The sequence below is a fragment of the Populus trichocarpa genome, chromosome 14 (assembly GCF_000002775.5).
Source record: "Populus trichocarpa isolate Nisqually-1 chromosome 14, P.trichocarpa_v4.1, whole genome shotgun sequence".
Lineage (NCBI taxonomy): Eukaryota > Viridiplantae > Streptophyta > Magnoliopsida > Malpighiales > Salicaceae > Populus > Populus trichocarpa.
Window position 1 is genome coordinate 6347538 of NC_037298.2, and position 13579 is coordinate 6361116.

The window sequence follows — 13579 nt, forward strand, 5'->3', positions numbered from 1 at the left end:
TGTAAATTTATATTTTATTTAAAATATAAAAATTATAATAAATTTTCAACTAAATTCAAATTAGATATTAAATTGGTTTACAAGAGCGCAACAATTTTGAACCCATATAAACCTTTAAATTTCCCCTGAAGTCCTGATGAAAGGGAAGGGAAGGAAAGAAAACCATTAGAAAGGGAGCCTGTCGCGCCCAAAAAAAGAAAAGGGTCAAACCGGTGCGTTTTGACTGTTCCACAGGACCCGATTTGCAAGAAGATAGACCTTATCCAAGAAATCAAGGATCCAAACATTTTATTGTATTGTGCAAAAAATAAAAAGGAGACACGTCGAATGCCATTTCTCCACACACCAACTCCATTCACCATGGACAAACTGGCTCCATTTCACCATAGCCCGCCTCTACTTCAAAACCACAAGCCAAAACCAATTAGAACCCATTCACCACCATCTCTTTCTGTTGCTCTCACAACAACCTCGTCCCTTGAAACTACACCTAGGCCTACACATGTACCGAATCTTGGCTCTTTAAATGGCTTCACTGCTGATAGCAATACTTTGGACTCAGTTAAAGCAATGCATGCCCAGATGATAAAAAAGGGTAACAAATGGAATTCAGATTCTATGGCGAAGCATTTGATCACTTCTTATTTAGAACTTGGTGATTGCAAGTCAGCTGCAGTGGTTTTTTTTGTGGGTTTTGCGCGGAACTATGTTATGTGGAATAATTTCTTGGAGGAGTTCAAGAGCTTTGGTGGTGATCCAAGTGAAGTTCTTGAGGTCTTTAAAGAATTGCATTGTGAAGGAGTGGTGTTTGATAGTAGAGTGATTAGTGTGGTTTTGAAGATTTGCGCAGGTGTGATGAATTTATGGCTTGGTTTGGAAGTACATGCTAGTTTGATCAAGAGGGGTTTTGAATTAGATGTATATGTGAGGTGTGCACTAATGAATTTTTATGGGAGGTGTTGGTGTGTGGAAAGTGCTAATCAAGTGTTTCATGAACCCCGCAATTTAGATGATCTCTTGTGGAACGAGGCAATCTTGGTCAACTTGAAGAATGAGAGATTTGTTAAGGCTCTAGAATTGTTTAGAGAGATGCAGTTCTTGACTAGTAAAGTTAATGCTACTACAGTTTTGAAGATTCTGCAAGCTTGTAGCAAGAAGGGGGCTCTCAATGAAGGGAAGCAGATTCACGGGTATGTGTTAAAGCTTGCTATGGAATCAAATTTGTCGATATGCAATTCTTTGATTATCATGTACTCTAGGAATGGAAAAATCAAACTAGCTAGCAGGGTATTTGATTCAATGAAAGATCATAGTTTGTCCTCATGGAATTCAATTATCTCAAGTTATTCTACACTTGGTTACTTGAATGATGCTTGGAATCTTTTCTGTAAAATGGAAAGGTCAGGCACAAAACCAGACATAATAACCTGGAATAGCATATTGTCAGGCAATGCTATTGTTAGTTCATATAAAGAAGTCCTCATAATTTTGCGGAGGATGCAAGCTGCGGGTTTTAGGCCAAATCCTCGCTCCATCACTAGCGTTCTTCAAGCTGTCATTGAACCGGGGCTCCTGAATTTCGGGAAAGAAATTCATGCTTATGTGATAAGAAATGGGCTTGACTATGATGCATACGTGGGAACTTCATTGTTAGACATGTATGTGAAGAATGACTGCCTCACCAGTTCTCAGGCGATTTTTGATAATATGAAAAACAAGAATATTGTTGCTTGGAATTCATTAATATCAGGGTATTCGTTCAAGGGACATTTTGACCATGCAAAAAGATTGTTGAATCGTATGAAAGAGGAAGGAATTAAACCAGATCTCATTACATGGAACAGCCTGGTTGCCGGGTATTCAATGCGTGGCCACACCAAGGAAGCTTTAGCTTTGATTCATGATATCAAAATTTCGGGATTGACACCAAATGTGGTTTCATGGACTGCTCTCATATCAGGCTGTTCACAGAATGGTAACTACTCGGAATCTATTGAGGCTTTTGTCCAAATGCAAGAAGAAGGTATTAAGCCAAACTCTGCCACTATATCCAGCTTACTTAGGACTTGTGGGGGCCTATCCTTGTTACAGAAGGGTAAAGAAATTCACTGCCTAAGTATTAGAAAAAGCTTCATTGAAGATTTATATGTAGCTACAGCACTCATTGACACGTACAGTAAGTCAGGCGATTTAGAAAGTGCTCATAAAGTTTTCTGGAGTGCAGAGAAGACATTAGCATCTTGGAATTGCATGATTATGGGATTTGCCATTAATGGCTGTGGAAGAGAGGTGATTGCACTCCTTGATGGAATGCAAAGAGCTGGTATCTTGCCAGATGCTATAACCTTCACAGCCCTCCTCTCTGGTTGCAAGAACTCTGGTTTAGTTGAAGAGGGATGGAAATGCTTTGATATGATGAGCAACGACTATGGTATAAAACCAACCATTGAGCATTATTCTTGCATGGCAGATCTTCTTGGAAGAGCTGGCTACCTTGATGAAGCTTGGGACTTCATTCAAACAATGCCAATAAAGCCAGATGCTAGTGTTTGGGGTGCCATGCTTGGATCTTGCCGAATCCACGGAAACATTGAGTTTGCAGAGATTGCAGCGAAGGAACTTTTCAAGTTAGAACCATATAATTCTGCTAATTACGTTCTGATGTTGAGCTTATATGCCATGTCAAACAGATGGGAGGATGTTGACCGTATTAAAGATCTCATGGATACCAGGGGTATTAAGCCCAGGCAAGTATGGAGCTGGATTCAAATTGATCAGAGAGTTCATCTGTTCTCTGCTGGAGGAATACCCCATCAAGATGAAGGAGAGATATACTATGAGTTGTATCAGTTGGTCTCTGAACTGAAGAAATTTGGATATTTGCCGGATGTAAACTGCGTATACCAGAACATTGATGAGGAAGAAAAGGTGAAGATGCTCCTAAGTCACACTGAGAAACTTGCAATTACTTATGGACTAATCAAAACAAGTAGCGCACCAATCAGAGTGATCAAGAACACAAGAATTTGTTCTGATTGTCACACAGCAGCAAAACTCATTTCCCTTGTTCGCAGTAGAGAGATTTTCCTCAGGGATGGTGTTCGGTTTCACCATTTTAAGGCAGGGAAGTGTTCTTGCAACGACTACTGGTAACAATATTGGTCATTCATTGTTCAAGAGTCTACCCCATTACTCTGTGTACAGCCTTCTCAAATAATGGGATACATCATAACAAAAGTTTGACGTATAGCGGTAGGGGAATACTCGGGTCTAGCTTCAACAGCATCAAGCTCGGATGAATGTAGAACCAATAGAGAATCCGACCAGAGGAGCAAGCAAATGTAAATTTTGTAATATGAACTGTTGAGTTTTTGTAAGGGTCTTTTTTCTATATATAGAACTGTTATTTACAAAATCTTGCTACATAATGAATTACAATGCTAGCTTCTACTTGTTTTACGGAGTGCCGTGATGTCTAGCAAAATTAAGTGCCTAATAAAAACCTTAACATGGGAGAGTTTAGGATGCGGGTTGGTTTAGTCCTCTCAAAAAACTGAAGCTGGGTATTAATCGTCTTTGCTTAGATATATGTATGGACCTGAAATGCCCTTTAACTTCTTGGTTAACCAATCCCACCCTAACGACACTTAAAGATTCAAATGGAAAGTCTTCAAAATACAGCATATGAGGCCAAAATTCGTGTCAAAGGTTCTCCTGAGACTGCTAGTTGCTTCTAGTAAGTGAGATACCTTGGTTTCTATCCAGTTAGCCTTTTCTCTGTGTGGCCTGAGCTTATCGGACTTTATCCTAGTCTATAAATCACGACAAAAAAGGAAAATCAGCACTTTCTTGCACTCAAAAGCTGCTGTCACAATAAGCTCCACATAAAATAGTGGCAAGGATTGTTCTGGCTGGATGTTAGGGAGATAGGAGAGCGTCAATATTGCGCTGAAAGCAAAACAAAAAAGCATGCTGAAAAAAGAAACAACAGCTGCTAACTGCTACTTCAAGTTCTTCCCTATCATAACATCCTACACTGCGAGCGGCAACTACAACATAAAACCCTATCCAAAAGGAACCGACTGTGTCTTACAAGTGTATTTACAGATATGACCAGCAGCAATTTACATACCACCATTCATAAAGTAAAAACAACATTGAAAAACAACTGATCCTTTCCCACCGGATGTTTAAGGAAACTTGACTACAAACCTAAACACTAAACAGGGAAAACCCCATTCCAATGTTAAGGAATAATGCAAAGAGAACAACGGCAGAACCATTGCATTCAAAACTTCTGCGGGTAGGAAGTACTCCAACCAAACTCTACAAAGCTTCGGGAAACTAGATCAGTCAAACGGCATAGCTTTTACTTATCAATCTCCCATTGCACCTCCAGGACCTTACTACTCAGAATTGATTGACAGGTTCAACCCGGTCCTGCACAGCCATCCTCTCAGAGACATCAGCCAGAGATTTGAGATTGCACCTTATAAGGGCCTTGACAAAGTAACATGTCTCATCCTTGGTGTTCCCATCAGGCACATCTACAATGAATGATTCTATGACTAAAGTTCCAGGCCTCCCATCAATAAACTCAGGGTGGACAGTCATAATTGATGAGTAGTTCTGCAAAATAAACCAGTGGGGGGGATCAGATGGAGGAAGAATCCGGAATGCTTTTAGCGAAAGGCATCATTTTTTTTAGCCCAAAGACTGAATATTCAACCAAGCATCCAACTACAAAAGATTATAGTTAGTGGCAGATTCCAAATGTCTTTTCATCATGTGGGCATGCATGCACTTAGTCAGCGAATATATATCAAAGTTAAGTAACGGTTCATTCCATATCACAAAGGAAAAGTGGGTTGTTTATTTGTACCAAAATATATTTCCTCTGATTTTGAAAAGCCACAACCCCCAGAACTATTCTCTATTTAGTTTTCAGCATCATTCAACAAAAAAAGATTCCATTTTCTCATCCTTCAAACATATTGAGTGAGACAAATTCACACATAATTTGGACACTAAAGTAAAGGGATCAAAAGGAGGAGAAACTTTAGCTCCCACGTGCTTCTGTGATGCACAACAGCTCTAAGAGACTTGTGATATCACGGCTCTAAAACAAAGTTACCTACAAAGCAAATCAATGGAGAAAACACTAGAACATACCCAACCCATCAGAAGAGGTTCCTTTGGCCACACAAGTAACATGTGAACGAAAGAGCAGGTATGGAGAAAAAAGAGACACAATACATGGCAACAAACATAGCACACGAACAGAAGAAAATATCTCGTGCAATTGGCATTTCCTAGAACTAGGTGTTATGGTCCATGACCAATACTCGAAATATAATTCCAATCTTGGTCAAAACAGCAAAACTCTTCATCACATACGAAAAATACACAGCAGTACATACAGAGATGAAGAAGTGATTACATCGAGACTCATCCACTTTTCAGTAGCTTATCACACATTTCCATCCATCCAGGCTACAATATTTAACATGCCATAACAAAGTGATCCCACATATCAATTTAATATAAGCACAGAAACACAGTTGAAGGTATTTAAATCTATAACATAACAAGAAACAACAACAGCTTATAGTAAGAAGGCTAAGAAGAAAATAAATTTATTTATTTATACCTTGAGCCTGTGATCACCACCAACAATCTGGACTCCAAGAATGTGCTCCTCGTCATCAAGAAGCTCAAGCCTCTCAGTACTAGTAGTTGCAGGAAGTCCAGATTTAACATTCACCTCTCTAACACTTCCAATCCCAAGCTCTCCGTTCATAACACACCTGCTCACAAATGGCTTGTACCTCTGCGGCTGATCAAATCGCCTCACCAGTGACCAAACCTGATCCAACATATACAAAATCAAATCAGAATTTCTCTTAATAAGAATTCGTTTATGCGTGCAGAGTAAACCCAATAAGATACTGAAAAGAAATAAAATATAAGCCCCGTTCTTTTATATTTGGCTTATTACAAATGAAAGAGAAAAACAAATACTGACAGAGAGAATCCCATTAAGAGGAAGGGCAAAATCAGCCGAAATCGAGCAAAATTTCACAGATTTGACACAGAAGAACAAAGTCAAAACACCTTTAAACAAATCAACGGACATAAAATCAATGAAAAGATAAAAAAAAAGAGGGTAAAAAGAAAAACTTACAAGGTGTGCAGGAGCTTTGATGTGCTTAACAAGAGCAGAAGTGCACTGGTTCTCTCTAGGCTCATGTTTATGGTGTCTCCGTACGTATTGAGCCTCTGTTGCACTGTACGCATCACTGCCGTTCATTTTTTTTTTTTATGATGATGATGAGTACGGTTTGTATTGTTTCTCTCTTCTCTTTGTCTGAAAAAGGAAAATCTGATGCTTTCTAGGAGATAAGCTTGAAAGAGGAGAGGAGAGGAGAGGAAAGAACTTGGGATTTGGTGGTGCTTGAAGCTAAAGAACAAGAATAATAATAACCTCACTTAGTTTTCTTTAAGCTTAGCATTCTGTCCATAAAGTCCACGAATCCACCGACAATTTTCATTCTTTATCGTTTTCAAATTAAAAGGCCCAACCAAAGCTATGGGCCCATACTCCATTATATAAGGTACTCCTATATAATAATACTAAAAAAGGGAAATGTCGAAGGGGGCGGTGCATAATGTTTTTTTTAGTATTTTTTAGTTAGAAAAATTAAAATAATTTTTTTATATTAATATATTAGAATTATTATAAAAAAACTAAAAAATACATTAATTTAATATTTTTTAGAATAAATATACTTTTAAAAAATATTTAAGAATAAAGTTACATATTTAAGAAAAAATAAAAAATAAAAAATATTTTAATATTTTTTTAAAAATAAATACTTAAAAAAATAATGTATTTCTAAAGTCTGCTATTACTATATTGCTGGACACTGCTAAGGTGTGCGCGGAGACAGTCCATTGCTGTTTTGTTTATTGAATATTGGATGAATTTTTTTAATATTTTATTTTGTAGGTGGGTAGGTACTTAGCGTGTCATGTGACCCTCACTAAGCTAGTGGGTTTACTTTAAAGTCAAACTATTACGTGGAGTGCAGGAGATGTTAGTGATCACGATGTCTTTTATTTGCCGTTTTATTTCTCTTGAAAATCTTGATTTAATTACTATCATGATGGAGTAAATTATAAATTAGTTCATTTAGTTTCAAGAAATCAATTGATTAATAATTCTTGCTTAAAAAAATTATTTAAACCTTTAATAGAAGTTCATCATTTTTAATTTAAAAATATTATTTGTTATATTAGTACATCAAAATTATTAAAAAAAAACATTAGAAAACACATCAATTTAATTATTTTTTAATATAGATATATTTTATATAAAAATATCCAAAAATAAACCTACATCATTTTCTAATTGACTCTAAGTGCCAGTTTGAGATTGTGGTCTAGACGGATGTTTGTCAAAATTCAATTTTTTTCTTTGCTTAAAATTATTTTATAATCATTTTGATATACTAATGTCAAAAATAATTTTTTAAAACAAAAATAAAAAACAATGTCAATTCGTATTAACTCATTAAATCTATGACCCGAGTCATTTGATCAAAATCAACAAATCTAAAAAAGAAATTGAAGCTCATTCTTCAATAAACCAAATATTAAAGAATAAAATTGAAAAAACAAAACTTAACATATAAAAAGGATAAAAAATAGCAATTATAAGCCATAAAAAAACATGAGTCTGCTCAGGTTAACCTGTCAAACTTATATGTCAAGTTACAAGATCAGGATACCCTAACAGGAAAAAATGGTGAAAATCACAAAACCCAGTTTAAAAAAAAAACCATTATCGAATTATGAGATGAAAAAAAAATAAGTAAAAAAAAACTAATGCCAACCCTTATTAGCTTGTAAAACCCATGCTCTGAGCTATTTGATTGGAAGCACCGGATATAAAAAAAAATGATGAATGTAAATTCTTAACAAATCAAATATTAAAATATAAATTTTTTTAAAAAATAAAAACACAAAAAGATCACAAAGAAAATAAAAGTAACTAAAAGGAAACAAAAAGAGGGGCGAACCTACCTGCGTTAACGTGCCAAACCCACGGGTCATGCCATGAGATCGAAATAACTCTATAAAAAAACAATAAAGAAAACCATGAATCCTATATTTTTAAAATATCAACGTCGAGTAATGAGATCGAAAAAAAATATGTCCATAAAAAAATAAAAAACAGTGTTAGCTCATAAAACTCATGACATATGCCATTTAATTATAAGCATCAAACTTGAAAAAATCATGAATTCCAACCTTAAAAAATCCAATGTATGAAATTAAAGAGAAAAAACATTCAATCACAAAAAAACAATTGAAAACATAAAATAGCAATAAAAATAATGATAATAAAATTTGAAAACAAAAATGAAAGGGTGAATGCTTTTAGATTGAAGGGCTAAAATGAAAAGGAAAATCAATTTTATAAAAGAGTTAAAAGAAGAAACCACTTAAAAAATGAGAACTAAATTTAAAAATAAAATAAACTAAATATCCTGATTAAATGATGAAATTAAAAACAAATTTATAAAAGAGATAAGAAAAAAAACTATGGGGAATCTAATGACATACTGGAAGATAATTTTTCACCGTCACAGAACACTACACTCATCGTCAAACCATGATGAAACCCTTTCATGTGCCCTGATATATTTTAAAACTTTATGATTTTTTTTTTAAAAAAAAAAAAAAACTTTATGATTTTTAATTAATATAAAATATCAATTCACCCCTATATGAATATGCTACTAACATAAAAACCAATATGAAAATCAAGGATAGTTTAGTAATTTAATCGCTTCAAATCTAAATTTTAGTTTCTCACCTCAATCATTCAACTACTGATTTTATCAACTAGATATACCATCCAGACACCTTTCCTCAACTTGATTCTTCTATCAAAATGATTGGAAGCATAATTAAATTTTGCACATGCTAACCACGTGCTAATACATTTCTTTTCAAAGTCGGTTGTATTTTTCTCTTTTACATAAATATAGAATCAATAATATGAAAAATGCAATGAATGAAGTCTTCAGGATCAAGGGTCAGTCGTCAAAAGTGAATCTTCAAGTACACTGAAGTTTTTCAGATTAGAGTAATGTTTGTTTTTTAAAATATATTTTGTTTATAAATATATTAAAATAATATTTAAAAAAAATTAATTTCAATATCAACACATCAAAATAATTCAAAATTATTTTTAAAAAATATTAATTTAAAAAAATTAAAAAATTTTAAAAATACTTTTTAAACATAAAAATAAACATTTATTTAATAAATTACAGGAACCACATTTTGACTGATCACATGCAAGTACCGATCCAAATTGAAGTACACAAAGTACAACATTTAAATTCTCTACACAAAAAAACAAGGGCTAAAAAGAAAATTTCCTCAAAAAATTAAGTCTCGTTGCCTCCCAAAGTTTGATATATTATACACGAAATACAAAACCTAGTGATTGGTATTTATCCTTTTTCTATTGCAAAACAAAGGTATGATTCCGGATTATCAAAAAAGTAATTATAATGATTTTTAGCATTTTAAGCGAGAGGAATTAATGGAGATAAGATATAATTTTCTTTTTAATGAGATTTAGCAATCTAACGCCACATTTTGTAAGAATTTTTTTATTTGTTGGGTTTATCTTAATTTGTGGGCCAAGTGAAAAAAAAATATTGATTTACTTAATCCATATAAAAACCTAAAGTTATTATATTTTAGGGTAAAATAAGACTTATTTGTGAAAACTTTTATTGTCTACACTTTGTGACTAGAGAGAAAGAGAAAATGTGAATCTTGGGTTACTTTTTAGGATTTTAGGTGAGAGAATAATTTTGTATAACACCTTATAATCATCTATTTTCTCATAGTGAGTTTCCTTGATGGTCTCACCCATGAAGTAGGTCTAAGTTGTCAAATCATGTAAATTACATATGTGTTTTTATGTAATTGATTATGTTTGTTTTTCATATTTCTCTGCTTGTTAATTGGTTTGAGATTTTAAGGTTGTTTTTACTATAAACTAGCATTAAAGCTTGCCTAGTTATCAGTTGGCTTTCACAATAAAAACAAATGTAACGTCAACAACTAAGTTTAATGTAGAGAAATTTAACGGTGGGAACGACTTCAGTTTGTGGCGTATTAAGATGTGTTCCTTACTAGTTTAACAAAGTTTATTTGCTTAAAAGGATGGATAATGAGGAGAAACATGATCTTATGAAATGAGCACACAATGCTATTGAGCTTTGTTTATCTAATGAAGTTCTGAGAGAGGTTGATGAAGAGACTATGACTGCTGGATTATGGACAAAGTTGGGAACTCTTTACATGACCAAATCTCTGATGAACCAATTGTATATGAAGCATTAATTGTATATTCCTCAGTTGTATAAGAAGGTATGCCCATTAAATACCATCTTGATGAATTTAAATAAATATACTTCCCAGTTTATTTATTTTACGTTGAATAATTATTTTTAATTTGGGTTTGTTTTGGTCTATTAGACATTATTTGGGAGTTTATTTCATTATTAGACTTATATTAGTTGATACCTAGTTTGGGTTCATTGGCTTGCAACCTAAAAGAGGTCTATTAAGGTTATTTAGAGGAGACTATATAATGTTTTTGGAGCTGCAAATCTCAGCATCTTGGTGATAATAAACATATCTCTACAATCAAGTTTAAGCATTTTTTGGATTTGATTAGTTTGTGTAGTACTTGAGATGTGCTTGATGGAGGCCATCAAAGAGATGTTCAATTTTCATAAGTTGGTTTGATTTAAGTCAAGATAGTTTTTTGTTGAGTTTGTTTTAAATTATAGATCCAAGTGAGAAAAGAAATACTCATGTATCTAGTCTATATTAAAACCTAAAGGTGTTATATTTTAGGATAAGATGTATTTGTGAATGCTTTCATTCTCTTCACTTTGTTGACAAGAAAGAGGAGAGAGAAAACAAGTTTGAGTTACTTCAAGATTCTGGGTGAGAAAACAATTTTATGACACCTTATAATCTTTTATTTTCTCATAATGAATTCCATGTGTATTCTCGTGTGACTAATTATCCTTGTGTTTTATATTTCATTGCTTGTTAATTGGTTTGAGATTTTAAGATTGTTTTCATTACCTTACTTAATCTCCTAAATGAATTATGTCATGTTTGATTGTTTAGTTTGATGTAATCAATTATTTTAAGTGATGGTTGATTATATTTATATTTAATTGTATGATTCTTAAATTATAATATAATAAGTTATTACAATTGTGATGAATTGTTTCAAAATTTTGTTTATTTTTCAACAAAAACACATGAATTTCTTTCTTTTTTTTTGATGATTTTTCAATATTATTCTCAATCATTTGATTAATCACACTTTTTTTCAAGGTTCACGAATTTCTATATTTGAAAGTGAGGATAGTGTTGAGAATTTGCACATCAAACAAAATAATAAAGATAGCTTAATATATAGTTGAGAACATGATGGTGGATAAATAAATTAGGAGGGAGGGAGCACTAAAGATACAAATGTAAATGAAGTCCGCTTAGCTTGAAACACCAAGATATGCTTCCATTTACATCATCTAATAATAATTTTTAATGATTTTTTTGGTCGAACTGTTTGTTTTTATGTTTTAAAAATGCTATTAAAAAATTTATTTATTTTTTAGTTTAAAATTAATATTTTTTTAATATTTTCATATCATTTTGAAATGTTGATGTTAAAAATAATTTTTAAAAAATAAAAAATATTTTTATTTAGAAAATAAAAAAATATTATTTTAATTTATTTCTAAATAAAAAATATTTTAAAAAACATCTACCCGTACATTCTCTCCAACACCAGTATTATATATATCCACGTGTTCATTCGAAGCCGCCCAGTTGCCTAGCAACAGGTGTACCTTTTTAATGACACTCCACGCTTCCAATACATGGTTATCTGCAGTTTGATCCCAACCAATCAACTTGCTACAAAGAGAAGCTGGAAGGGTCCCAATGCTTTCAACTCAAAGGTGCTGACTAAGAATATGAACACTCATGCTACGCCCAGCCTGCCCTTCATGGGTAGGGCAAAAATTGTTCTTCAGAATACATGGAGCTAATCTATTGGCTAGTCCTAAGAATTTAGAAGGACAAGATCATGATAGCATTCAATTTCCCCACTAGAAAAGACCCACGTGGCAGCTATTCTATTGGACGATCCAGACATGTAGTGCCCGGATACTATCATCGAATTGGGACCATGGAACTTGGAAGTGTTCACTTTTTCATCGTAGAAATATATTCTCCTTGCTATTTATGCCCTTCGGCCTAAAGGATTTAGCAGCCAATGAGTCACCGACAGCACTTCCTAGGAGCATTTTTGTGTGATGTCTCATCAAGTAAAAGCTACTTCATGACTGAAAAAGCACAAGTACATGCTAATTTACCAGGAGCCGTCGCTTCTTAAGATTTTTTTTAAAACTTTTTTTTTTATATTTTTAAATTGTTTTATTAAGATGATATTATAAATAAATTTTAAAAAATAAAATAATATTTTTTTAATATATTCTTTTTGATAAAAAAATATATTAAAAATTAACCTAAAATACAAACACTATTTAAATCTAGAACCGTGTTTATGGATTGTAAAAAAATAATTACTTTTTATTAGAGAACAACGTATTCCAATTGTATAATGTTGTATGATTTTGACATCATTTCTCGGTGCGGTCTTCGTATAGTTGTGAAGATTTTCTTCTTCTTTTTAAGTTTAAGGCCATGTTTGTTTTCTGGAATTCATTTTCTGGGAAACCACTTTCCAAACTTTCCTGTGTTTGTTTGTCATTAGGAAAGTTGGTCAACGGAAAACACTTTCCGGTCAACGGAAAACACTTTCTGGTCAACGGAAACACTTTTCAGTCAACGGAAAACACTTTCCAGTCAAAGAAAAATTTGGTTTGATTTCTAGGAAAGTGTTTTCCTTTTTGGCTGTGTTTGTTTTCCGGAAAGTGGTTTCCGGGAAATCACTTTCCAAACTTTCCTGTGTTTGTTTGCCATTGGAAAAGTTGGTCAACGGAAAACATTTTCCAGTCAAAGGAAAATTTGGCTTGGTTTTCAGGAAAGTGTTTTCCTGAAAAATTTGGGCGGAAAACACTTTCCGGAAGTTGTGAAAAATTTAGAAATGTCATTATTTGCTGATTATATCAAATTTGATCCTCAAACTTTTGATTGCTATATATAATTTGTTTTGAATATTTATTTTTCAATTTCATCTCTTAAAATTTAATTTTTATATTAATTTTGGTCCTTATTTTTATAATTGCTATTTGCTTTTTCCTTATCATTTTTTTATTGAAATTTTGTATCTATCAAATTTGGTCCTCATTCTTTTGATTTTTACTTATTTTATTTGAAATAATTTATGAAATGTTAATTATTATTATTTTAATTTCTTCACCTTTTATTTTTTTTAATTTTTTAGATTTGATCTCTATTATTTTGATTATTATTTATTTTATTTGAGATAATTTATGAA

General features: G+C 32.8%; 2 protein-coding genes across 2 annotated transcripts; one reads left to right on the forward strand and one right to left on the reverse strand.

Annotated features, from left to right (window-relative positions):
* The first annotated feature begins 292 nt into the window (after positions 1-292).
* On the forward strand, positions 293-3457 carry LOC7492770 (pentatricopeptide repeat-containing protein At4g01030, mitochondrial). Its single transcript, XM_002320157.4, has one exon. It carries the CDS (start codon positions 328-330, stop codon positions 3151-3153), a length of 2826 nt encoding a protein of 941 aa, XP_002320193.4. The 5' UTR covers positions 293-327; the 3' UTR covers positions 3154-3457.
* A 513-nt stretch (positions 3458-3970) lies between these two features.
* Positions 3971-6524, reverse strand: LOC7492771 (abscisic acid receptor PYL3). The gene is made up of 3 exons (XM_002320821.4): positions 6185-6524; positions 5651-5866; positions 3971-4629 (listed from the first exon to the last, which is right to left on the reverse strand). Exons 1-3 carry the CDS (start codon positions 6308-6310, stop codon positions 4411-4413), a joined length of 561 nt encoding a protein of 186 aa, XP_002320857.1. The 5' UTR covers positions 6311-6524; the 3' UTR covers positions 3971-4410.
* Positions 6525-13579: the final 7055 nt, after the last annotated feature.

Coding starts and splice junctions, on each gene's coding strand:
- LOC7492770 (XM_002320157.4), top strand. CDS start 328: ATGCCATTTCTCCACACACCAACTCCATTCACCATGGACAAACTGGCT.
- LOC7492771 (XM_002320821.4), bottom strand. CDS start 6,310: ATGAACGGCAGTGATGCGTACAGTGCAACAGAGGCTCAATACGTACGG. Junction 5,867..6,184: donor TCAAAGCTCCTGCACACCTT/GTAAGTTTTTCT, acceptor ATGTTGGATCAG/GTTTGGTCACTGGTGAGGCG. Junction 4,630..5,650: donor GTGGTGATCACAGGCTCAAG/GTATAAATAAAT, acceptor TTTATTTTGCAG/AACTACTCATCAATTATGAC.